The sequence below is a fragment of the Eptesicus fuscus genome, chromosome 6 (assembly GCF_027574615.1).
Source record: "Eptesicus fuscus isolate TK198812 chromosome 6, DD_ASM_mEF_20220401, whole genome shotgun sequence".
In the NCBI taxonomy this organism is placed as follows: domain Eukaryota; kingdom Metazoa; phylum Chordata; class Mammalia; order Chiroptera; family Vespertilionidae; genus Eptesicus; species Eptesicus fuscus.
The window spans coordinates 88260562-88287893 of record NC_072478.1 but is presented as its reverse complement, the minus strand read 5'-3'; the positions used below and the strand labels follow the sequence as shown (position 1 = coordinate 88287893).

The following is a 27332-nucleotide window of genomic DNA, read 5'->3' as shown; positions in this document are numbered from 1 at the left end:
TTGAAGCAGTCATGCCTGGAACGAAGAGTGCCGGGGGTCCCCAGGGAGCTGTTGACCTCAAACTGGACCTCAGGTCACCTCTCAAAAGTGCCAAGAACAAGAACTCCGGTTTCTTGGATGGGAGCCCATCGGAGTTGCCGGTCTTGGAGAAGACCAACGGCATAACGTGAGTGCTCTTTCCTCCCATCCCATGTCTGCCCTCCTGCCCAGAAGCTTGCATTGGCAGAAACCCTGGGGTCAGGGTGGGTGGGTGGGCTGTCTGACCCAGGTTGCAAAAGGGGCAGTTGTAGGCTGCATTAGGCTGAGAGCTTAACAGGGGCAGGAGTGGTGACTGTCAGAAAGCCCTGACAAATATGGTGAACTAGCTTCCAACACGTGCAGGTGGGGAAACTGAGGCTCAGTTATCCCAGGCCATACACTGGATCATTGGCAGGGTGGGAGCTGGAATCCAGTGCTGGCCCTAAAGTTAGTTTTGCTCCTGGCCCGTTTTGATCATGTTGGGGAGCAGGGCAGAATCCCCCACTTCTTGCAGGAGAAGATGATACCTGCCTGCAGTGATGACATCCAAAGCACCGTTTGTGGAAGAGCCCTGTTTCCCCCACTGCCCTGGGGTGTGATTTGGGAGCGGGTGGGGAGGATCACTCATGAGGCTTTCAAACCTTGACAGGCAGGGGCCTACTGAAGGTTTAGGCTGGAAAGCCAAGCTACGGGGCTCCAGCTCCCTAGGCCTCCACCACTCAAGCAGAGCAGCTAGTTCACTTAGAAGAAATGGGGGGCGGGGGGGGCACACAGTGGTGGACCGCTCTGCTGCTTTAAGAAGGTTTTGACACCATTGGTATAGAAGAAACAACACCTGCTCCTAGACTTCCCTAAGCCTCGGTTTCCCCATATACAAAACAATGAAATCAGTGGCAGTGTGAATGTAAGGAGGCTGCCTTGGAAATTCACTCTGAAGGGGTGATGGGGCGGGGGTAGTTGCAAAAGGAGAGAGAAGTTACTATAAGGAGCAGGCAAAGCCCCTTTCCACTGCCCTGCAGGGCAATGGAGGGATGAGGGATGGACACAATCACCTTGACGTCTGTCTTAAAGAGAGAGCCTGAGGGTTCTATTGCCCCCGGGCTAGTTCTAAGAATGCCTGACACTGAGCATGAGCTCTCTAGACTTGGGGGGCAGGAGGGGGGGCAATCCATGCTGAGTGGGGGTATTTCTCAATCAGAGGCCCTGAGGGAACCAACTAGCTCTTGTGTCCTGAACTGACACGTGGTTTGGTGGCAATTTCAGCACTTAAGAATCAAAGAAAGAAACATGTGAAAACTAGAGGACCCCTCTGGCTTGGAGGGAAGTAGTAAAACAAGTCTGGTGAGCATGGTACCTATGGGGTCAGCTGACTGGAGTTCCAATTCCCACTCAGCTGCTTACCAGCTTAAGCAAGTGACAGAGCTCTGTGGCCCAGTTTCTCCTCTGTGAGGTGACAGTTTGCTCCTCCTAGGAAGGCTGTGCAGGTGAATTGCACATAAAGCCCCCCAGTGCAGTGTCCAAAAGTGTTGGCTGCTGTGAATAGGATGCCGGTCCAAGGTGACCAAAGGAGTTAGGGCTAAAACCTAGGTTTCCTGCCTTCCAGCCCATTGCTTTGCACAAGTCACCACACTGTCTGTGTTCTTAAACTGGCTGAATTGCCCAAAGTTAGATCCTGATTTCCTAAGTCCTCTGGTTAGAAATTTCTCAAGTGACCCCTTGACCTTTTTCTAGTTGCAAAACAGGACATCATTGGAGGGTCACAGGGCACTGTGCTCTGTCAGCGATGCTGACACCCAGAGGGAGAGAGAACGGCATGCAGAGACTCTCACTCTCTTTCCCCCCCAGTTGTTCTCTTCAGCCCTGAACAAATTAATGGGCAGATCTTTAGGAAGCTAAAGAAGTTAGGGATTAACATAAAGTGTGGCTGTTTGGAGCAGTTATTTCAAAATACCATTCCTCCAAACATTTACAGAGTCAGCAATGTGGACACATCGTCGTCCAAGATGACACAGCTAGTTAAGTAGTAGCCTTGGGTTTTAATCCCTGGTTTTGTCCAACCTCAGAGGCCAGGCTCCTTCCAGAATACCTCTGCTACTCTTTATAAATCTCCTCTCTGGAAGGCTCTCCTGGCAGGGGGGTGGGGTGGGTAGGGTTCCAAGGTTTCTAAGTTGTGGATGTAAATTTAATACTCACCTTGGTTTAAACCTGGTCCAGGTGCAAAGAGGTACCAAAGTAGGTTGTTGTGGAATTCATCAACAGAAAGGGTACTTCCCTGGAACTTTATCTCTGGAGGTGTAGATCTTGTCCTCTGGTCTTCAAGAAAGGGTCTTGAAGGACTTCATCCCCAGTGGAGGGTGTGCAGGAGACAGCCGATCAATGATTCTCTCTCGTCATTGATGTTTCTCTTTCTTCCTCTCTGAAATCAATAGAAAGGAAGGAAGAAAGAAAGAGAAAGAAAGAAAGAGAGAGAGAGAGAGAGAGAGAGAGAAGAGAGAGAGAAAGAAAGGGTCTGAGTGGTTGTGTTTGTGTTGGGGTGGGAGGAGTCATGCCATTCCTCAGCTTGATGTCCTGGCCTGAGGGAAAAAACCCTTCTGGAGCTCAATCCCCAAATGACCCTGTCCTAACAGACTGCATCTGGGGACCCAAGTCATCTGACCTATTTATTCAGAAGTCACAATGATTTCTTTGCTGCCTGCCCCTTTCTTTTTTCTCTGCGTTCAATCCTGTCTCCGCTACTAGTTTTATGACCTTGGGCTATTTGCTTCCCACTCTGAACCTCAGTGTCCTTGGTTGTGAAGTGGGGTGCCCCTTTACTCATCTGTCTGGGCCTATTTCCAGGAAGCAGTCCAGGAGAAGTGGGTTGAAGAACAGGGACTCTGAAGCAGTCCTGAGTTCAAATCCTGGCTCCCCAGTATATCTTCGGATACGTCATTAAAAAGAAACCTCTATCATCAGTTTTCTCATCTGCTTCCTTGCCTTGACAAGAGGATTAAATAGGAAAATACATGTAAAATACCCAGCATAATGTCTGTTATATAGTATTATAATGGCATAGATTGAATGTCAGCTGCTAAAATCAGGACCATTCTGGACAAACCAGAATGGCTGGTCACCCTGCAGGAGACTCAGAGGTGCCAGGCAAGGCCAAGGGGACTGAGAGATGGCCAGGAGCTCACCTATCCACCTTAACTCAGTGTTGGTATGCTGGGGGGCAGTGTCTGTTGGATCTCCTCACCTCCACACACCCAGACCGTCATGTTTTTTTTACTCTTCTTTAGAGCATTCCAGGCCTTGATTCACCTGGTGAAATGCAACATGGGCACTGGGATCCTGGGACTACCCCTGGCTGTGAAGAACGCAGGCCTCCTGGTAAGGAGGGCTGCCATAGGTGGGGCCAATACGACTGGGTTGTAGTAAGGAGGTGGGGGGAGAGGCTCTAAAGGTTTATAACGGTTTGCAGTGAGCTGTCTTTCTGGGAGGCAGCTTGGCCCAGACTTGGAGTCTAGACATCTAGTCTGGGTATGAGTTCTGGCTCTGCCACAGACTTTGAGTGGCCTTTGCAAGTTATTTGTCCACTCTCCGGGCCTCAGTTTCCTCCCTTGTAGAATGCAGGGGTTGGACTACGCCTCTCCATTTGTGCTCTACAGAGCACTCATTCTTGGGGACGCCTCGGAGGCCACTAAAGGTCAGAATCCTGGGTCCCTTATTCCCCATTGTCATTGCTTTCTGTACTTTATTGGAGTACTCCTTGAGATTATCTCTGAAAGAATAGCTGTTGCTGCTAAAAAAGGATTGCAAACCAGGGTTTCTAGGAAGTTCATTGAGTCCTGAATATCTGCACTACCAAATGCCTCCCCGCAGCATTCTTCACAATTCATTCTCCTCTCTCTTCCCCTGTCCCTTCGCTCCCCCTTTCTTCAGCTAGGCCCGCTGAGTTTGCTGGCAATGGGCCTCATCACCTGGCACTGTATGCACATCCTGGTCAGGTGTGCCCAGCGCTTCTGCCACAGGTGAGGAAAGCAGCTCCCTCGTGTCAATTCCTTTGGTACCTGGTTCTCAGGGACATCCCAAAACATCCTCCACATAATAAGAGTTGATTGCTTCCAACAAGGCCAAGAAAAAGAAAAGCATTGAGGGCAGGGAGGTAAGGTGAGGCTCTGCCATGTGACTCATTAGGTGCTGTCAACCAGGCCATTGTATCTTCTTGACTCACCTGTAAATTGAGTATAAACAATCCATGCCTAACTCTGCGTCAGAGTATTGTCATGAGGATCCAATGGGATCATGGATATAAAAACCACTGTACCCGTACAAAGTGTGTATTATATGGTGACTACTGCCCTTAACAGGTAAGGAAAACAAGACACCAATGAAATACCACCAGGTGGCAAAGTTTGAACTAGAACTTTGGTCACTGCCCCAGTGTTCTTTCCACTCCAGCTGGGTCCTGCCTTGCTCTGTGTCTCCTGACTTTTCAGTATATGATCTCGGGTTAAATTGTTTCTCAGTAACTGTGTATGCACTTTCTCCTGCAGGCTTAACAAACCCTTTATGGATTATGGGGATACAGTGATGCATGGACTAGAGGCCAGCCCCAATACCTGGCTCCGGGACCACGCTCACTGGGGAAGGTAACTTGTCCTTCTTTGCTAGAAGTGGGGTAAGATACAGGAGGAGGAAATGTGGCCATCGGGCATGCCTTCTTCCCTGGAAAGCTGGCTCTTACAGCACAGAATGTTGGACTCTCTACATGGAAGGGGTTCATTGGCAACCTTCCTGATCCAGCCCCCTCCTCGTATACCTCCAGTGACAGGGTGTTCATCCTTTGCTATATGGCTTTAATAGTATTCACTTTTTTATTGATTTTTTTAGAGAGAAAAAGGGAGAAAGAGAAACATGAATTTGTTGTTATAATTATTTACGCATTCATTGGTTGCTTCTTGTATGTGCCCTGACCAGAGATCGAACACACAACCTTAGTGTATTGGAACGATGCTCTAACCAACTGAGCTAGCTGGCCAGGGCTTCACTTTTTTTATTAAATCATTTTTATCCAGTTGCTGCCATGTACCAGGCCCTGGAAATACTGTGAGGAGCAAGACACACAAGGCTTTGCCCTCACAGAACTCATAGTCCAGTGGGAAAGACAGGTGTTAAACAGTTTAGGACACAATTACTTAATAACCACTGGGGTAAGTACAATGAAGGAAAGAAGTACTAGCTGCTACCAAGCAGGTAAGGAGATGTGTGTGGGCTTGGGCAGAATTCCTGGGCCGAAACAGTGGTGATGAGTTCTGAAGGAAGTTCTTAAGAGTGAGGAATTACCTGTGGGAAAATGGGCAGGAGCCTCGAGGGCCTTCCAGGAAGAAGGAAAAGCAACAGCTGAAGGTCCTGAAGCAGGAAGTGGCAGTTTCAAGGTATAGAAAGACCAGGTAACTTGAGGGTTGAGAGTCAGGGAAATGAAGCTAAAGAAGGATCCAGGGACTGATCTAGCTGTACATTTTAGACATTCTTAAAGGTTTTGTTCTTTTTTTCTTAAAGCAACCAAGACGCCATTGGTTTTAAGAAAGGGAAGTAATTTAAGGTTTTATTCAAGGAAGTAATTACATTTGCATTGTTTAAAGATCTGTCTGGCTTCAGGAAGGAGAATAGATTGCAAAGGAGCAAGAATAGACTAGTCAAACCCATAAGGATACTATGGTCAAAGTCCAGGCAGCTGGTAGTGATGTCTGGGACCTAGCTGATGGCAGTGGGAATGGAGAAAAGTGAATTTGGTCATGATTTGGGTCCTGGGGTAGTGGGAAAAGGAAAAAGTCCAAGTTGACTTAGATTTCTGATGACTTCTGTTTTGGACAAGTTGTATCTGAGGTGCCTGGGAGATATTCAAGTGGGAATATCAAGTGGGTAGTTGTATGTATAGGTTTGTACCTATCTTCATGCAGGAAATGCAGAACTGAAGTGATCAGCCCAGAAGCCAGGGAGCAGAAGAGGTCTCTTAAGGAGAGAGTTTATAGTGAGAAGAAAAGAGAGAAAATGACCAATTGGTTAATGACCCTTCAGTGAGCTGAAGTCTTCCTCCTGCAGGGCCCAACTTTTAGCTTTCAGGGATAACAGAGAACAAGGCAACACCCTCTGTCCTCTGGTACTCGGGACTAAACTTACCCTTTTGTCTTTGATTTCAGGCCTATACCCACCCTATATGTCTCCTTTTTTCTGAGCACCATCTCGACTGTCAAAGTCTAGCTCCCTTGAATTGTGATACCTCAAACCCTAAACTGCAGTACCTGAGGTGTACCCTGCCAGAATGTTCCCAATTGTGTCACCAAGAGGAGGTTTTTGCCTATCACAACCCCTCAAATCCTTCTACTCATTGGGCATATAAAGTAGCTTTTCCTGCTCTTTTTTAGAAATCTTGTTTCACGAATCATCTCCTCTCCTATAACTTGAACTTTTTTGAACTTCTCCTCTCAACACTTGAATGTGTTCATGTATCTCCATCTCAAAAATAATAAAATAAATTAATAGAGTTTCCTGGACCTTACACCATCCTCTAGCCACCATCCTATCTCATATTCAACATCTGGTTATTCGACAGATATCTATTGAATGCCCACAATGTGCCAGGAACTGCTTCAGGCAGTAGATCTGAAACTGGGTCCAATTGGCTATTCTCTTCTTCAAACATTCTCTCTTCTCTTGGCGTCCATTAAATGATTTTTGTACTAGTTTCCTGCCCACCTCTCTGGCCACTCCTTTGCATTTGTTGTGGAATTTTTTTGCTTCTATCCTTCCTTTTAATGCTGGTGTTCTCTAAGGGTTGAATGCTGCCTTCTCTTTTTCTCACTTTGCACATTCTCAGTTGCTAATCTGCCTTCTCAAGGCTTTATCCATTATTGACAAATCAATAGTTCCAGACCTTAATACACAGTTCTCTCCTGTAGGTACCTCAAGCTCAACAATTCAAATACTGAATGTGTAATTTCTTCCCTTCCCCCCTAAAAAATTCCTCTTCCTTCTGAGCATCCCACTTCATTTTGTTGCCCAAGCTAAAAACCTATCATCACCTTAGGCCATTTTCTTTCCCCAACTGGGTTCTGTAAGTTCTAGCTTCCTAGTACCTCTTAAAATGTTTCAATGTTCTCATCCTAGTGGTCACATCTTTGTTCAGGCTGCTGCCATCTTTCACCTCCATTATTGTAAGAATCTCCTATCCAATCTTCCCATCCTTCGTTGTGCTCCCTCAATGTATTCTCCACATGGCAGCTAGAAAAATCTGTCTAATCCTTCTGCTGAAATGCTCTTCCCTCACTTCTTTCTCTCCATCTCCTCCCCCTTCTCTTTCTTCATCTCTTTCTTCCCTTTCTCAAGAGATTCTCACTCAGGTATTGGTGTTTCTAAGAAGGCTATCTGTTCTATAATTTGGGTAAAATGCCCTTTTTACCATGGCCCTTAGAGAAATATTATTTTTGGTCCATCTTGCCCACTAGTCTATAAACCACTAGAGGAAGGGACCATGTGTTTTTTCTGTGCCCACATAGAAAAAAATTAAATATTAATAACAGCTAATAAAAACATTGTGCCTACTGCCCTACATTAATTAGTATCAGTTACAAAAATGCCTCAGAGCCAGGTGGGGAGAGGTTCTTGACTGTGAAGAATTTTACCACTTGCTGAACTGAGAATGTGAGGGTGGTTGAGAAACATATTTATAAAAGAACTATTGTTACCTCACGTCTTACTACTGCCCCATTGTTGATTGTGGTGGCATGACCAAGGGTGCTGGTACAAGGCCACCAACCCCTGGGGCAAGAAATGGATATGACAAGCCAACTCTTTTTTTAACAAGTGTTCTTTCTCTCTCTCTCTTTCTTCCAGGCATATGGTGAGCTTCTTCCTTATATTCACCCAGATGGGCTTCTGCTGTGTGTACATTGTGTTTCTGGCTGATAATTTAAAGCAGGTAGAGTCTTTTAGAGAAGGTGGGAGGATAAAAGACTTGGAAAAGGAGGATCCTCTACTAGTTGTTCAACAAATGGCTGCTGCTTTTGGGGGCCCTAGTGTCCTCATTAATATAAAAAGCAAGTTAAACTAGATGCTATCAAAAAATCCAGACTTCCCCCAGTTTACTCATCTGCAGATTTCTGGAAGTGGTTACTTTCCCCACAGTACTCTTGGACTTTTCCTCAAGGTTGGTCTCTAAAATTAGACTGGAAGAAATCTTGCTTTAGAGCTTAATCATCCTTAACTCTCCTAAAATTGATATGGGTCTTTTCCAGTAATACCTAATTTTCTTTGGACCATCTTTATCTACCGTTAGTGGCTCAATCTTTACAGTTCTTGTCCCCAGTAAATTCTTTTAATCTAACCCAGAAGTTTATCTTGTAGCAATTTGATCAAAATAATATGAGTAATAACAGAGGCCATCCTTAGTCAATCAATGAGCTTTAAAAAGAAAATCATTCTTTAGGGGTCTTTTTCTGTTTATGGTAATATCAGAAGTAGAAAATGTAAAAAATTTAGAAAGGAAAAATATAGTAAGCGTTCAAAGTTAGCTTCTATTATGTGTCAGGTGCAGTGCTGAACATTTTATATGCTTTCATTTAATTCTCTCCATGACCTTATCAGAATAGGTATTGATGAGAAAACTGGTGCTATACACTCTATTCATATATATAAGGTCACAGAGACACAGTTAAAAAGGCAGGCCTTTTGCCCTGGCTGGTGTGGCTCAGCTGGTTGGAGTGTCGTCCTGTACACTAGAAGGTGGTGGGTTTGATTCCCAGTCAGGGCACATACCCAAGTTGTAGGCTCAATCCCCGGTTAGGGGCATGTAGGAGGCAACTGATCAGTGATTCTCACATCTGTATCTCTCTCTCTCTCTCTCTCTCTCTCTCTCTCTCTCTCTCTCTCAAATCAATAAAAAAATTTGCAGACCTTTTGATATCAGAGCTCAAGTTCTTAAACACTATGTTATATTGCTTCTGAAAACAAAGCAAAATTAGTCTAGTGCAGTGGTCGGCAAACTCATTAGTCAACAGAGCCAAATATCAACAGAACAACGATTGAAATTTCTTTTGAGAGCCAAATTTTTTAAACTTAAACTTCTTCTAACGCCACTTCTTCAAAACAGACTCGCCCATGCCGTGGTATTTTGTGGAAGAGCCGCACTCAAGGGGCCAAAGAGTCGCATGTGGCTCGCGAGCCGCAGTTTGCCAACCACGGGTCTAGTGCAACTACTCACGATTATTGTTTTAATTTATTATTAACTGGTTAGCAATTTGCAACTTCCTTACAGTTTTAAATGTAATTTTTAATAGGTTACTAGTGTTTCATCACACAGATTGACCATGACTTAGTCTTCTATTGTTAGATATTTTGTTTCCCTTTATTCATAATCTATTATAATCCATACAAGTCTTAGTACGCTCCTTTATTTCCTTAGTATATATTTCTGAAAGTAAAAGTAAAGGATCAAAGAGTTTGTTTCAAGGCTTTCAAAGCACATTGCCAGATTGCTGCTTGGAAATCAATCTGATATCAGCAGAACTTTATCATCTGTCTAGAGACAAGGCAAGCACAGCAGAACTTTATCATCTGTCTAGAGACAAAGCAAGCATTGTCTTGAGTTTGCAGGCTTGGTGGAATGTGTTCTAAAGCATATAAAAAGTTAAATATCAATATGATATTTTGGTGCCAGATCAGGACACTACTAACAACACCCTGAGGTTGGGATACTTCATTGTGAACTAAGGGGTAGAAATGTGTGGGTGAGGGAAAGATCATTGGAGCAAGGGAAGGCTCCCTTGGGAGGTGCATCTGAGCAGGGTGTTGAAGAGCATTGATGGCAGGCAAGGTGGAAGAAAGGAGGAGTGAACACCTGGGGACAGGAACGCAGGGGACTTGCTCAGGAGAGGCAATACAATTGGTTGTAGAAGAGCCTTCAAGGCTGAATGGAGCCCATTTATGGAGAGCCTTGAATGCCTGGCCAATGTTCTAAGTATTTTTCCTACTGCAGTGAAGAATCAGAAAACAACAAGACAATGATTTATTTAAGTATTCATGGTATGTTGTTAAATGAAAAGGACATTTAAAAATAAGAGTGTATGCTATGATTTGAGTCTTGTAAAATAAAAAGGATTCATATTATACGTCATTGTTGTACTGTATAGAAAATGTGTAGATGCGTATATTCCAAGGCATTACTGTGCCTACCCACGGGTACTGAGGTGACCACTGCTTTACATTTTCTTCTTGCCTAACTCTAGTTTCTAATTGTTCTGCAGTGGATTGTGTGGCTTGCACAGTAAGCCTGTATCAGTGAAGTAATGCTGGCTCTAAATGAGGATAGTACCATCCCTCCCCTGCCCCTGACTTTGACAGTGGTGTTTATACTGTGTGTAGGAAGGTGTTTTTTGTTTGTCTCAATGATGGGGGATCCTAATCGATTTCATTGGGTGGGATCCAGGGATTCTAAATGTCCTGCAATGAATGGTTTAATCCTTTGAGGAAGAGTTCTCTCACTCAAAATGCCAGTATTAGTCTATTTAAGAAACAAATAAGTGATGATTTTTTGTTTGTTTCTTCATTTGTTTTAAGCAAAAGAAACAGATGCTGGGGAACTCAAGTACTTAAGCAAAAAAGTAAGTGTAGTAGAAGAATATTGGCGAACTTCCAAAATGACAAAGAAAGCTAAAAAATAAATAAATAAAATAAATGAGCCCTGGCTGGTTTGGCTCAATGGATAGAGTATCAGCCTGCGGACTCAAGGGTCCCAGGTTCGATTCCGGTCAAGGGCACATGCCCGGGTTGCGGGCTTGATCCCCAGTAGGGGGCGGGCAGGAGGCAGCCAATCCATGATTCTCTCTCATCATGGATGTTTCTCTTTCCTCTCCTCTCCTCTCCCTCTCTCCTCTCCTCTCTGAAATAAATAAAAAAATAAAAAAATAAAAATAAATAAATGGGTCTCAGAAAAGAACAGGAACCAGGGCAGTTGGGGAGATATACATAGAACTGACGTAGTCTCCTCAGGGATCCCTTGTCAGAGTTAATTTTTACCCGTTCTTTTTCTGTCCCCGTGTCATTTTGTCATTTTGCTAGTTGTTTAGATTCAGGTTGCAGGGAGAGATGGTGAATGCCCTAGCTTGAGTCAAAGGCCTGTCCTTTAGTTCTGCCGTATGATTGTGACTTACAGTCCTCCCAGGTTGTGTCTGGGTGAGAGAGAATTCACAAAAAAATAAATCAAAATCAGGAGGAATGGATGCTGGGTTTCCAAGAGCTGATAGATAGCCACTATAAGTAGTTATTTTGTATTAATTTTACTTTTTCTTCTTTTTTGTTTGTTTGTTAGTCCTCACCTGAGGATATTTTCCCACTGACTTTTAGAGAGAGTGAAAAGGAAGGGGGGAGAGAGAGAAACATAGATATGAGAGAGACACATAGATTGGTTGCCTCCCACATGAGCCCCGACAAGGGCTGAGGATCGCGCCTGCAACTGAGGTACATGGCCTTGACCGGAACTGAACTCGGGACCCCTCAGTCTGAGGGCCGATGCTCTATCCAGTGAACCGAATTGGCTAGGGCTAGTTATTTTATTTTTATTAAGGTTACTTGTGCTGCCTCTTTTGCAGAAGTATGGTGCCGAAGATTTACAATAAGAAGTTTCTAAGTTCACCCTGATTCAAGTGAGACATTCCAGCCCTGTGGGAGGGAGTTTGACTGTGGACCAGAACTGAGTAATCACGTGGCCAGAAGAGGTATTGACTCTTCCAACTTGCCTTTCCCATTCTTTCCTCAGGTGGTGGAAGCTGTTAATGGCACCTCCAGCAATTGCCATTACAATGAGACGGTGATTCTCACACCCACGGTAGACTCTCGACTCTACATGCTCGCCTTCCTGCCCATCCTGATGCTGCTGGTCCTCTTTGGGAACCTCAGGGTCCTGTCCATCTTCTCTATGTTGGCCAACATCAGCATGCTGGTCAGCTTGATCATCATCGCCCAGTACATTGCCAAGGTTAGTGCACACCACACACCTGACTCCTGCAGGGGGCAGAGCCTTTAATCAAGAATAGACTGATACCTGGCACCAACACTGAGGGTAGGTAAGTGTTTACCTCATTGTTCAGCCTGGTACCCGCCTCACTGTAACATGTCTTCCACAGAGATGTCTCTGTGAAATCTCATTCTTCTGGATATCTTCTCTTGCATGTTGCTTCTCCAATCATTGTTTTATGTCAAATTCTGGCTTAAAAAAATGCTTTGCCAGGAAAGCATCTTAATTGGTGAATGATAGATTATTCCTGTAACGGTTGGAATAGCAGCAAAAGGCAGAAAGAAAGCAGCATCTTCTTATCTAATTGCATCTGTATAGTCTTACATACTCTAGGCTACAATTCCAAGCACTCAAAATTACTCCCTCAGGCACTCAAGAGAAAAAAACCCTCATATTTTATCACAGAGATATAAATAGTCTTGAAAAGCCAAAAGCCAATCTATCACAATGTAAATTATAACATCTTTGAAGTTGACTTATACATATTGATTTTCCCTCAGTTCCCTACTTTTCTAGCCTTTCTAATTTTTATTTTACAATAGACAAGACTGCACAGAAATTTAAATCCCAGAAGCCCCTTGTCATACCTAATACCTCTCAGATGTTTTTCTCTTTCAGAAGTCACAAGGAATTTAGTAATAACAACAAATTAGTCCAATATTTTGTGGTAACTATAAATAAGTCTTATATTCCTTAAGGCAATATTGATAAATTCCACAAAATTGAATTTTCTAACTACCTATGGTTCTTGTTCGGACAATTCCAGAGTTTGCTCAATGAGAGGAATGGTTCTGTAATGATTTTCACATTCTAGGTCACAGGGTACATAACATATTTCATACATTTTCCTCCTCTTCTGTTATATATATATATATATATATATATATATATATATATATATAATTGATTTCAGAGAGGAAGGGAGAGGGAGAGATAGAAACATCAATGAGAGAGAATCATTGATCCGCTGCCTCCTGCACGCCCCCTACTGGGGACCGAGCCCACAAGCCGGGCATGTGCCCTTGATAGGAATCGAACCCGGGACCCTTCAGTCCGCAGGCCGACACTCTATCCACTGAGTCAAACCAGCTGGGGCCTCCTCTTCAATTTGTAGCTCATTGAAAAAGAAGAGACTTTCATATTTAACCAATTCCTTTGGGCTCCCTGGAATATCACTGTAACTATAGACAGTAATTTCCAGTACCCATAACCACTGTACAAAGTGTTCTTGGGCACTTTAGGCTGGCACTAACCTGTGGTGTGCAGGACTTTCTTTTGTTGGATTCTGATAAACCAAACTCCCTCATGAGCTACAGATTCTTCAATACTTTGACAATACCTTGATATTTTTCCCCTCTGGCTCTTTGTTCTTGTGCAGTGTTAAAATCAACTTGGATTGTTGCCTACTTCCTTTTGAAGTTTTCTATATTACTTGACATTTAATTTTTAAAAAAAATTCAGGTCTACTTTCAGAATGCCCTCTTAAAGGAGCCCAAACATGCTTTGAGGGTTAATGTCTTACCTCATATCTCTTTCCTATAGGGTATTCCAGACCCCAGCCAATTGCCACTGGTAACAAGTTGGAAGACCTACTCTCTCTTCTTCGGAACAGCCATTTTTTCATTTGAAAGCATTGGCTTGGTAAGGTTTGAATCGGGGTGGAATTTCCCTGGTGCTGTGCGTGGCCTCCTGAGCGGGCGCTGGGTGCTCTGGGTTTTGGGTTTCTGTGCACACGGGAGAAAGTAACCTCTGGCTTCAATAGGGTCAGTTGTCATCAACAAGAGAAACGCAGGTTACAACAGGGAAGCAGTCAGGAGAGAGATCTGTTCTTGTCCCAGTACATCTATTAAACATGTATCTTCATATCAACATGTTTCCTAACCTTTTAAAATCAAAGCAAATGGAGGTGTACAATTTAAATGACAGGATTTGATGAAACATAAAGGAGCTTTAAACTAGAAAGTACTGTATCCTTATGATAGATTATTACATAGTCTCTACTTCCACACTTGAGGAAGGATAGTGCTGTGTATATAACTTTTAAGTTTACTTTTAACTTATATATAATACAATTCACTTTTGGGGAGCTAGTAGCGGGTTGTACATTTCTGTAAGTTTTGAGAAATGCATGGAGTCATAGATACACCACAATTGGGTTACAGAACAATTCCCTCACCACAAAAAACTTCCCCTACCTCCATTAATCCCTAGCAACCACCTCCTGTTCACTGTCTCTACTGCCTTATCTTTCCCAGAATATACAGGGGATCATACAGTATGTAACCTTTTGAGACTGGCTTCCTTCACTTAGCTGCGTTGAGGATCATCCATAGTGTTGCATGCGTCAGTAGCTCGTTGCTTTCTATCTCTTGAGCATCCACTGTAGCAGCAACACTACAATTTATCAATTCACCTGTAGAAGGATATTAAGGTTGTTTCTAGGTGTTGACGATGAGTAATGCTGCTATAAGCATTGCGTCCAGGTTTTGTGGGAACATGTTTTTATTTCTCCAGGAGTAGGCTTGCTAGTTCACAGACAATATAATTCAGTCTTGTTTCTGAGGGCCATGGTTCCTTGGTTCTGGCCTAAAGAAAAGATTATGTTTAGCCTGGAGAACTTATGCAGCTAAAATGTATTACAAAGTGGGAAAGCTCAGGGTGGATTGTCTGCTCTCCACATAACCCCCAGGATGTTTTCCTGAATACCTGCTACAACTGGGAACCTGCCCCTCACCCGGAAGAAAGTGGAGAGGCACAGCAGTGACCCCTACAGAGCACTCCCTTCACGCAGTTCCCACATGCATGGGGCAGGGAGGAGATGCATGTAGGACAAAAAGTCATTAACAATACCAGGGCGTAGATGCTAAGTTCCCACTGAGTACCACACATACCCAATGCTGTAGGAGTATAGGCAAAATTGAGTAGAAGCAAGCACTTGGACTTTGGAGGACAACCCTAGTCTGCAGCTTGGCTCTGCCACTTGCAAGCTGTGTAACTTGGGGCAAGTTACTTCATCTTCAGAGCCTTGTTCTCCTCATCTGTAAAATTAGCACTGTACAAGTACAAGCTTCATAGAGTTGTGGTCTTCACAGCGTTGGTTCAAAAGACAGACGTGACCTTCAGATGCCCAGCAGGCTCAAGAGGCAGACTGGTCTCCAGATGGATGCTCTCAGAGATGCACCCGGGGTGGAAGGATCCTGAGAACATGGTCTGGGAAGAAATGTGCTACTGGGTAACCAGGAAGCTCTGATCCCAGCTGTGCCACCAGCCCACTGTGTAACCTGCGTCTCAGCCTCCCCATCTGTACAGGGAGGGATGAGTACACTGGAATTGGAAGTCTCAGATTCGGATGCCTTTGGAAGGTAGTGTGGGTGAGGAGGCAAGCATATGTCAGTGTGAGCAAAAGAAGGGGGCCTGGTGAATGGGGAAAGAACGTTGTGCCTAAAGACATTCATAGTCATTCAATTTTCTTAAAGACTATGCTGGCCAAAGAAAATGCATCTGCCCAGATCAGGCTGCCCCAAGGAGCTGAGCTCCTTGATCCTGGACAACCTGAGGGGACCTCCCAGCTCTGAATGGTCCAGGGTTCATCTTGTGACTTCTTTGTGGTAAAACACACCTAACACAATTTATCATCTTCACCGTTTCAAGCATACAATTTAGTGACATGATGGACATTCACATTATTGTGCAACCATCAAGACCATCCATGTCCAGAATTCTTTTCCTCAAGAAACTGAAACTCTACCCATTAAACAATAACTCCTCATTCCCCTCATCCTCCGTCCCTGGAAACCATCATTCTACCTTCTGACTTCATGAATTTGACTAGTCCAGGTACCTCGTATAAATGGAATCATGCACTATCTATCCTTTTGTGTTTGGCTTATTTTATTTAGCATAATGTCCTCAAGGTTCATCTATGTTGTGGCATGTGCCAGGATTTTCTTCCTTTTTAAGGATGAATAATATTCTATGGTATATATATACCACATTTGTTTATTCATTCATCCATCCATGGACACGTTTCTAAAAAGTTTTCTCTTTTCACTATTGTGAATCATGCTGTATGAACAGTGGGTGTGCAAATATCTGTTCAAGTTCCTGCTTCCAGTTCCTTTGGGTATATACCCAGAAGTGGCATGCCTTTCTTCTTTACGTCATGGCCCTCTTTCTCCTGCTGTCTTCTCACACTGTGTTATTTCTGCAGGTTCTGCCCCTGGAAAACAAGATGAAGGATACCCGCCGCTTCCCAGCTATCCTGTCTTTGGGAATGGCCATCATCACTGCCCTGTACATTGGCTTCGGGGTTCTGGGCTACCTGCAGTTTCAAAATGACATCAAGGCCAGCATAACCCTTAACCTGCCCAACTGCTGGTAACTTTATGGGCCCTCTGGTGGGGAGGACTCAGGGCCAGGTGGGAACGTATAGGTCACTTCCTCCTCCCTCCCACAGATGGCAAACAGAGGCCTAGAGGGCCTCCCCAGGGAGAAGCAGAGCTGTTGCTGGAGCCCTGGGCTCTGGGTTCTCTATTCAGGGAGCTCCTCCTTTAACTACAGCCTCTCATGTTGAGTGAGGTCTTGTTAAGCTCAGAATGAAGGAGGACATATTTAGGGAGAAAGGAAAGAAGTGAGAATCCTTGGTCACCTAAGGAGGAAAGTGACAGGTCTAGGGGAGGGCAAGAGGCAGAGAGAGAAGTCGGTGGTTGGCAATACTTTCCATTGTATTTGCGACCCTAGCCTGTTTGGCTCAGTAGATAAAGCATTGGCCCACAGATGGAACGGTCCCGGGTTCGATTCCGGTCAAGGGCACGTGCCTCAGTTGCAGGCTCGATCCCCAGAAGGCAACCAATTGATATGTCTCTCTCACGTCGATGTTTCTCTCTCTCTCTCCCTCCCTTCCACTCTCTCTAAAAATGAATGGAAAAGTATCTGCAGGTGAGGATTTTTAAAAGAATTACCAGTTATATTTGTGAAGGCTGTATTACCAAGTCCTGCTTGCCACGGCCTGTGGTGCACATCTCCATGTCAGAGGAGCTAAGATGAAAAGTAGTCAAACAAGAACCAGTTTGGGAGGACCACTGCAAAGATGTTTTCTTCAAATGCACTCAGTTCAAGCAACAGTTAGCTGAGCCAGACTTCAACAGAGCCATATTTAAATGGACACACGAAACCATACTGCATTGTGAGCATTTTCTCCAGGATGCCTTCCTTTTTAAGGGGCACCTGGAGGCTTAGTTGGCCTTAAAGGGGGTACCTTTCCCAAGTTGATAGATGTCATTCATCAAGCGTTTACTGCAGGCCAATTATACGCAGATGCCGGTCTAGACACATGGGGGCATGGAGGATGCTGATGTGAATAGACTATAAATTTCAGCTTCACTATCTTCCTTGACTCATAATCCAGTGGGAGTGGGGGAGGGAGAGCTAGTATAATAAGCAATTATAACACAGAACAGAAAAAGAAGCCCTGTAGAGGATCCAAGAGGCCTTGGGGACTTTCAAGGAAAGAAACTACATTGGAATGGGACAACAGAGAATCTTGTTGTCTAACAAGGCAACTCTGTCCAAGCAAGGACAACTCTGGCGCTCCTGGGTCCAGGTCCCAGTAATACTGCCTCCTGGTTTGTGGTCATGGGTGATTTACTTAACCTCTCTGACCTTTGGTTTCCTCATCTATAAAGCAGAATTGTCATGGGATTGAATTGGGCATGTTAAAAGCATCTGGCATGTAGTACCTGCTCAAAAGATGAGTATTTCAAGAAATCGGTGGGGTTTGGAACAGATGGAAATGGAGTAAGTGGTATTCTAGGCATCAGGACTTCTGTGAGGAAGAAACACAGAAATGTGGAAGTTATCTTTTTAAGGAATGGCCTAAACACAGACTCAGACATACACATACGCACACAGGTTTATTAAACATGGGAGATCCATCTACCATATTCATGGATTAAAGGGAAAATGTCATATCTCCATAGGTCAGAAAAGGCTCTGATAAAACTCAGTATCCCCCATCACACACACACTCTGCTTCTAGTCTGATGACTGCAAGTAATCCTACCCCTGCTTTTACCACCACCCCCCCCCCCCCCACTGCCCCCAGCCCTCACACAACCCTATTTGTAGACCGCATCTTTCCCCAAGGATTTGGGATTCTGCAGTTCTCACAACCTACTAGAAGCATTTGTTGAGGAACTGTGCCAAGAGCTTTGGGGAGAATCCAGAGAATTCCTAAGAATTGTCAGAGATCACAGGGACCAGAGTCTCTTAGACACAGGGTTTTTGGCCTTTGCCACTTATCACTTGTCTCCCTGGACTGAGCCTCTCTTTCCTAAAATCTAAAATTGAGCATCAAGTGATAGTGGTTTGTTATATATATATATATATATATCCATGTTATATATATCCATGTTATATATATCCATGCTCAGGTGTTATATATATCCATGCTCAGCTGTTATATACACCCCATGCTCAGCTGTTATATATACCCATGCTCAGGTGTTATATACTAGTATACCCAGGCTAAAGATTCTTTTTATTTAGAGATGACCCTCTCAACTGTTGCTTTTCAAATCCATGATGGTTCAGTCCATTTTCACTGCGTGCTCTGCTATGACTCCCTCTTGGCTTTTAGAAGTTCCCTCCCCATCACCTTTAGACAAGAAAACTGCAGCCAGAGGGACTGTCCTAAGGTCAGAGGTTAATATTCTGAAGAGGCCGGGTGTCAGAGCCCAGTGGTCATAGACAACAACACTGTTTTGTGCTGCAGGCTGTACCAGTCGGTCAAGCTCCTCTACATCGCCGGCATCCTGTTCTCCTACGCCCTGCAGTTCTACGTCCCTGCAGAAATCATCATCCCCTCCGCCATCTCCCGGGTGTCCAAGCGCTGGGCACTGCTTCTGAATTTGTCCATCCGCTTCACCATGGTCTGCCTGACATGTGAGTAGAAGGCAGAGAGCAATGTTGCTCTTTTCCTGAGGGCTATCAGAAATCAGCCAGATGATAAAGGATAGCCGTAATAATCTGCACTGATTGAGCACTAACTGTAGTTCAAGGACCGGAAAAGGCTTGGCAAGTAGTGATTCATTTAAGCCTCAGGGATACGCTAATTCTTACATCTACCTAATAAGACAGATTTGATGCTAGACAGCCTGAGGTCGTGGCACAGCTTATCCAACAACAATCATAATAAGAACTGATATTTATTAAGCATCTACTGTGTGCCAGACACTGTGCTAAGCTCTTTTTTAGTCCATATTTTACAGAAGTTCCTACAGGAACTCTTATGAGGTAGGATTATGAGAAACCCTACTTTTCAAATGAGAACACCAAAGCAGGGAGTGATAAGTATTTGGCCAAGATGTGCCAGGGGTGGGATTTGAATCCAAGTCATCTAAGTCCAGAGCCAGACCCTCTGCCTCCAGGACAGAGGTTGAAAACGACAGTCGGTAAGTCTCGTTGCCACAGTCTTTTCACAGAAAGGGTTCAGGAATCTGGAGAAGGGCTACAAATAAATGGAGACTAGACAAGAAATATAAACTTGGGAGGCATTTGGGGGAACCAGGCAGAGGCTTCACCCTCTAGCGGGGTGGGTCCCTGAATCTCTGGACCCACAGCTTTTTATTTACTGGAAAACACATTGGCACTTTAGGAATGTAAACAGGCATATCAAAGGTAAAGTTTGGTAAACTGGAAAAGATTATCAGGTTAGGGGAAATGCCTACAGCTGTTCAGCAGCAGGTAATAATATGCAGATTTTCAGCCCTGCTGAAAACATCCATCAGCCTTCTGATGAACTTCTCACATTTATTATGCTAACTATCCTTAGCCTCCAGCATCTCATCTGGCAGCAGAGGTGTGTTGTTTGACCCTCACAGTGTATAAATGTATAAATCCAGGCAGACATTCAAAATGTGGCAGATCTCACTTACAAATCCAAATTTCTAATAGTTTTGGGGGGGAATGATTTACCAACTCTAGGGTCACATTCCCCATTGGCAGTAGTCAACTGGACTTGCCCCCTGGGTGGTCCCTGCTCACTTGTTGGCTTCACTGGCCCCACTCAGCCCCTCACAGCCCTCCCCCTGCTCCAGGCCCCAGGCCCCAGGATCCCAGTACCCCATTTCTATGAGTATCTTAGCAGGAGCAAAGGATTTGATAGAGCTTCCTGCCTTGGGTGTGATAGGGCCCAGCCATCCCTAAGGCTCCTTTAATTGTGATTCTAAGAATCTCCCTCTTACTTCTTGCTTTACTAGACCAGCCCATTTATTTCACTGGATACTGATTTTCTTCCTTTGAAGTGATCTGTTCCCAATTTACCCTAGGAGGCAGGGACACTACCATTCAGAATCACAGAGACTCCAAAGGGCTGAAGGAATTTGTCTCAAATATAAAAATAACAATTTCTACCAGGGATCAAGCCCACAACCCGGGGCATGTGCCCTGACCGGGAATCGAATTGGAAAACTTTTGGTGCACGGGATGATGCCCAACCAACTGAGCCACACTGGCAGGGGCTACTTGTTTAAAACTTTAACACCATTTGCAATATGAACCATAATGCCTAAAAGGGGAGATATCATTTGTCCCACTTTGTAGATGAGGAAACAAGCAGAGAAAGGGGTTGGGACTTACCCAAAAGAGAAGCCAGAATCCTGCCTTCCAGACCTGTTTTCATTGTTATCCCACACTCTTCCTCCACAGGAAGCCTGGGGGAGGCATCTGGTCGGTTTTAGTGAAAATTTTGCATCAAGCAAAATAAAAAATGTAAAACATCTATGAGGGGAAAATAGAATTTCAAAATCTGTAGCTTTTAGTGTTTCTTTGTCAGATTGTTTTCTGACATGTATGTAGAAGACACTTTTAGAGAGAGCCTGCGATCTTAGTCCAAGACTCCTCTCCTAGAAATAATTTTACATCCTCATGTTTTTCAAGAGGTGCTCATAGTCGTGTTAATTATTAAAATGTTAGCACTAGGAAGTAAGGCTGTTGTTGTTTTTTTATTTTTATTTTTTTCAGTTTTTGTCTGTTTTGTACATTGATACATCCTAAATAGTTGGGACAGTTTCCAGCACTGTTACTTAGTGTTACTTATTAAGAGCTTAATCGTTGAATATGCATGGATTCAAAATGTACTTTAGTGGCATCAAAATTATTTTAAGATAAAAACAGTTGAACAAATAGAAGCTACAGTGAGAAAAACAATTATAACTAAACTTCCTTTGCCAAATTAAGCAGGACCTCCTGAAAAGCAAAGCTGCCATACATTCCCTCTCTGGTAGGTTTTTGGCCAGAAAGAAGATTGAGTAATTACTTAAAGTGAACTCTACCTGAGACTGTCCCACCTCCCTTTCACCTTATGAAAGGGGAATATGAACCCCTCTCTTTGGCTGTTCCAGGAGCCAATTCACCTGAAGGCTCCCTAGCCCCGAATAAACGTTGTCTTTTTTCCTATTCATGTGTCTATTGTCAGTTAAATTTGCAGCCCTCGTCACGGAACTTAAGTGGGTAGTTTTTCCTCACAAAAATATGAATTTATAAATTGGAAAAATTATTGGAAGGAAACATACCGAATTTTTAATGTGTAACATCTAGTGAATACGATTGGGGGTATTATAGGACTTTCAGCTTATTCTGTATGAAACTGAATGTATGAAAAACAACTTGTTTATGTTTTAAAAAAAGGACTTTTAAAACAAACTTTAACAGCTTGGTTAAACCTGGGATGATCTATCTATCCCGTATCATCTCCCACAGGCATCTTGGCCATCCTCATCCCCCGCCTGGACCTGGTCCTCTCCCTAGTGGGCTCCGTGAGCAGCAGTGCCCTGGCCCTCATCTTCCCACCCCTCCTGGAGATCACCACCTACTACTCAGAGGGCCTGAGCCCCCTCACCATCGCCAAGGACGCCCTGATCAGCATCCTGGGCTTCGTGGGCTTTGTGGTGGGGACCTACCAGGCCCTGGATGAGCTGATCCAGCCAGGACACGCTGTCACCTTTTCCAACTCCACCATTTTTATTCAGTGAGAATGGCACAACTCCTTACCCACCAGCATCTGACTGTTAATGCTATGGAACTCTTTTATATATGCATTATCTTTATTTTGCAAGAACTCACCAGCTACAAGATCTAGGTGGTAATTAAAACAAATTTTTTTGTTTATTCCTTTTCTTTCCATCTCTAGCTTTCCACTACATGGAGAGCTCTCCCGTGGAAGGCTCTCCATTCCACCCAACGTTTTGGCCATTCACATGGTGAATCTCACATCTTGAATGGAGCTATGCAAGAAGAAGCCACCGGGGGCACCCAAGTGGCAGCAATTGGCAGGAGGAGGTGTGGCCAGCTAAGGCTGACCCTGATTTGACAGAAAAAGGGTCCCAGCAAGGTGTACCCAGCTCCAGCATCAAGATGAATTAGGCCAAGTGGCCCATTGTGAGCTGAAACTCTCAGGAAAAAAAACCATCATATTTGTCAAGGGCAATAAACTTTCTAAACCACTGGATAAAGTATTGGCCCAATTCAAAGATCCCAACAATGGATGGGAGGCATGAAAATAAATGCCAATGGCAGGGAGGAAAGGGCTGGACAATGGCATTATTTGGCATTATTTACCTTTTAAGTCTTACAACACCTTGACTACCGACTGTGTGCCAAGCATATTAAAGGCTCTTGTAGTAGATTGCAAAAATGGCCACAAATTCTTCTTCACAATGTGACTTTTCAGCTCCTCCCTTCAGAAGGAGTAAATACCTGAGTGCAGATAGACAGACAGAGCCAAATACCTACTCCTACCCCTTCATACCCCCTAGTAGAAAAATAGGCAAATGCACAAGCAGGGAACTCATAAGAGAACAAATACAAATGTCTAAATTATGTAAGATGTTCATCTTCAATAGTAACCAAAGAAATAGGGATTACTGGTAAAGTAACAATGAGTCAATTTTACTTATCACATTTCTAAACATTTTAAAGATTAATAAAAAGTTGGCACTTACAGTGTGTGGAAAAATTGGCACTCTTTTTTTTTTTTGTGGTAGTGCATTCGGCACAACTTTTCTGGTGGACAATATGAATCAAGATTGAAAATAAGAATATTATTTGTCCCAACGATTCTACTTCTGAGACTTCCTCCTAAGGCAACAATCAAATGTTCAGGGGTATATTTATAAAGCTGCTCATCACTGAAAAATTGGGTATGTCCTGTATATCAAATAGTAAGGGTTTTATTAATTAAAATAAGGCACAAGAAAAAACTAGACAAGGAAGCAACTGGAACTCTCAAAAATTGCTGGCGGGAATGCAAACTGGTACAGCCACTTTGGAAAATAGTTTGGTGGTTTCTTACAAACTTAAAAATACACAAGCAATCCTACTCCAAAATCTTCACCAGATAAATAAAAACACTTGACCACATAAAGTCCTGTACATGAATGTTTCTTCATTCAGCAGCTTTATTCATAATCACCGAAAACTGCAAGTAATCCAAATGTCCATCACCAGGTGAATGAAGAAGCACATTTTGTTATGTCCATACAATGGAGTACTACTCAACCATAAAAAGGACTAAACTGTTGCATTCAACAACATGGATGAACCTCAAAAGCATCACGCTGAGTGAAAGATGCCAGACTTAAAAGCTTACATATTATCTGATTGTATTTATATAATGTTGTCAAAGATGCTCAACCGAATGGATGGATGTTGGAGGAGAAGATTCACTACAAAGGGGCCCGAGGGAACTTTTTGGCGTGATGGAAATGTTATATAGATTGGTGTTAGTTATGAGACTGTGCATTTGTCGAAACTTGTTGAACTGTACACTTTCCAAGGGTGAGTTTTTCTGGATGTAAGTTATACCTCAATAAACCCTACTTTAAAAATCAAATGTTCTCCAATCGTTAAAATTTATTTCTTCATCTGTTTGGTGAAGTGAAAATATGGATAGCATATATTAAGTGAAAAAGTTGTAGTAGCATTTCAAATAAGATAGTTGCACACCCATATTCAGAGCAGCATGATTCACAATAACCAAAAGGTGGAAGAAACCCAAATGCCCGTTGACAGATGAATGGATACACAAAATGTGGTATATATTACAATGGAATATTACTCAGCCTTAAAAAGGAAGGAAATTCTGACACATGTCACAACACAGATACTGGTAAACCTTGAGGACATTATACTGAGTGAAATAAGCCAGTCAGAAAAAAAGACAAATAATGCATCATTCCAGTTTTATGAGATACATACAGTAGTCAGAGTCATGAAAAAATAAAGTAGAATTGGGGGGGGGGATTATTAGGGGAGAGGGGGAAAGGAAGTTTAATTGTTATAGAGGTTCAGTTTTGCAAAATGAAGAGTTCTGGAAATTGGTTGTACACATTGTGTATGTATTTAACACTACTGAACTGCACACTTAAAAATGGCTAAGATAGCTACCCGGCCAGTGTGCTCAGTGGTTGAGCATTGACCGTGAACCAAGAAGTCACCAGTTCGATTCCCGGTCAGGGCACATATCCAGGTTTTGGGCTTGATCCCCAGTACGGGTGAGCAGGAGGCAGCCAATCAATGTTTCTATCACTCTATCCCTCTCTCTAAAATCAATTTTTTTAAAAAATGGTTAAGATGATAAGTTTTATGTTACGTGTATTTTTTTTTTAATATATTTTATTGATTTTTTACAGAGAGGAAGAGAGAGGGATAGAGAGTTAGAAACATCGATGAGAGAGAAACATCGATCAGCTGCCTCTTGCACACCCCCTACTGGGGATGTGCCCGCAACCAAGGTACATGCCCTTGACCGGAATCGAACCTGGGACCCTTGAGTCCGCAGACTGACGCTCTATCCACTGAGCCAAACCGGTCTCGGCTATGTTACATGTATTTTATCACAATTTTTTACAAAGCTGTATTACACATCAAGTTAGTGATGGGACATGTGCATGAATGAAGCACATTAAATTGGTCACAGCTGTTCTCTCTGGATGAGGGTGACTCTCACTTTTTGAAGTTTTGCATTTGTTTTGCTTTGTTTTAAAATGAGCATGGCATTTCTTATAATCTATCACTGTCTCATTGTTTACTTGTTTGTCCTATTCCTACTTCCTACTAAAGTACAGACTCCTTGAAAGTGTTCATTGCTGAGTCTGTAGCGCCTGCCTAATTCAGAGCAGGCATTCACTAGTGAGTATTAAAGCAATGAATAAATGCGTTGGGGAGGGGAAGTTATTTCCAACTTGGGAAATAGCCTTTCGGGCATCAGAGGAGGGAGAGATCTCTTTTGATATTCAGGGGAGGGAAGAGGCTCATAGAGTTGATTTCAGAGCATTACTAAGGGTTGCCATGGGGAACACTTTGTCTCCCCCCCCCCCATAATCTTCATAAGTAACCTGTCCAGACCATCCCAAATAAACATACAAAGTACAGTGGGCCAGGGTTTGCTCTGCAAAGGCATCTTCAAGACTAGACTTTGTTCATGCCGATCCCATCCTTCCTGTTACACCAAAAACAGTGGAGTCATCTTTGAGCCCTCTCTTTCCTTAATACCCCACAGTAAGTCCATCAGCACATCCTCTTGGCTTTCACTTTAAAGGTGTCCAGACTTCAGTCACTTCTCACCATCTTTAGCTGCCACCTGATCGAAACCCCTGTTGACCTTGGGTCATTGCAGTAGCCTCTGAGTTTATTGCAACAGCCTCCTAATTATGTCCCTGCTTTTGCTCTCGCCCCCATTCAATCTGCTGCCAACAAAATGGCCAGAGAGATCCTGTTAAAACCCAAGTCATGTCACTTCTCTGCTCAAAACCCTCAGTAAAATCCAAAGGCTTTCCAGTGGCCTACAGGGTCCACCCATTTTTTGTTACTTCCACTTACATTAACTGCATCTCTGGTGTGATCCTGCAATTTATCATTCAAGCCAGGACACTCTTGATAGTGAAAAGAGGCAATGTTAATAATTATTCATTGTGCCAGGGCAACAAGCACAAACCAGCCCAGTCCTGGGCAAACCAGACATATGCCCCTCTACTCATCTCCCCTCCTTTGTGCACACTGAGCCAGCCACCTGGCCTTATCATTCCTGTAATACCCCAGGCACTCTCCTGCCTCAGGGCCTTTGCACTTATTCCTCCCTCTGCTTTACGTTTCTTACCCAAAACACACACAGCGCATGCTCCCTCACCTCATCAGCCCTTTCCCCAATGCCACTTCTCAGTGAGGCCCACTGTCACCACCAGTCTAAAATTGCAACCCTCCCCCCCAACCCCCACCGGCACTCTCCATTCCCTTTTCTGCATTATTTTTCTTTCCAGTACTTATTCCGAACATATACTCAACATTTTTTTTTAACTGATTTTTTACAGAGAGGAAGGGAGAGGGACAGAGAGTTCGAAACATTGATCAGCTGCCTCCTGCACACCCCCACCGGGGATGTGCCCGCAACCAAGGTACATGCCCTTGACCAAAATCGAACCTGGGACCTTTCAGTCCGCAGGCCGACGCTTATCCACTAGCCAAACCGGTTTCGGCAACATTTTTTTATTATCAGTCTCTTTACTAGCTCATAAGTTCTACGAGGGCAGAAGTTGTAGTACTTTCATACCCTAATGTTTTCGCAGTGTGGAGAACAGTGCCTAGTATACAAGGGCGGGCAAAAGTAGGTTAATAGTAATAAATACTGCAATAATAAATAATAATACAAGAATAAACTCTGTATTTCATATACTCACTAGAGGTCTGGTGCACAAATTCGTGCTCGGGTGGGGTCCCTCCTGGCCGACCGGGGCCGTCTCGCCCAGTCATGATCGGGGCAGATCAGGTCAGCCGGCCAGGGAGAGGGACCGTGGGAGGTTGGCCAGGTGCAGGAGTTTGGCTGTGGGAGCGCACTGACCACTGGGGGGCAGCTCCTGCATTGTCCCCTGGTGGTCAGTGCGTGTCATAGCTACCAGCCAGTCGTCACAGTCCGTTAGCCTTTTATATATATGGATAATTGTAAGCCTACTTTTGCCTTCTTCTATATTAATGCTCGATGAATATTTTTTGAATAATTTTTTAAAGTTTACTTGCACTCCTTTTTAAATAGGTGGCAGTCCTCTTGTACAGAAATTCTGAGCAGGTGGCATTTTAACTGGGCCATAAAAGCCACGCTTCACCCCTACCCAGGGCAAAGTGGTAGCCGGATTACCCTCTGTTGGACCACACCTGCATCCTGGGATTCTGCAGCACTTTATTGGACGGGCAGCCTCCATTGTGAGGTAGT

At 43.8% G+C, this 27332-nt stretch overlaps 1 protein-coding gene and 2 long non-coding RNA genes across 6 annotated transcripts; 1 reads left to right on the top strand and 2 right to left on the bottom strand.

Moving 5' to 3' along the window:
* On the top strand, positions 1–22101 carry SLC36A2 (solute carrier family 36 member 2). Its single transcript, XM_008152236.3, has 10 exons — positions 1–166; positions 3297–3387; positions 3940–4028; positions 4554–4649; positions 7894–7978; positions 11813–12031; positions 13613–13711; positions 16281–16447; positions 18843–19012; positions 21830–22101. Exons 1-10 carry the CDS (start codon positions 12–14, stop codon positions 22099–22101), a joined length of 1443 nt encoding a protein of 480 aa, XP_008150458.1. The 5' UTR covers positions 1–11.
* Positions 11945–14539, bottom strand: LOC129149505 (uncharacterized). Its single transcript, XR_008556412.1, has 3 exons — positions 14355–14539; positions 13593–13952; positions 11945–12057 (listed from the first exon to the last, which is right to left on the bottom strand). It is a non-coding gene; the product is annotated as an uncharacterized LOC129149505 (long non-coding RNA).
* On the bottom strand, positions 16040–27236 carry LOC114235378 (uncharacterized). Of its 4 annotated transcripts, none has more exons than XR_008556408.1 (4): positions 27136–27236; positions 20708–20848; positions 17809–17894; positions 16040–16289 (listed from the first exon to the last, which is right to left on the bottom strand). It is a non-coding gene; the product is annotated as an uncharacterized LOC114235378 (long non-coding RNA). The 4 variants fall into 4 exon arrangements; XR_008556409.1 differs by having other exon boundaries at positions 16041–16289; positions 20708–20781; XR_008556410.1 differs by lacking the exon at positions 27136–27236 and adding an exon at positions 26803–27120 and having other exon boundaries at positions 16041–16289; positions 20708–20781.
* Positions 27237–27332: the final 96 nt, after the last annotated feature.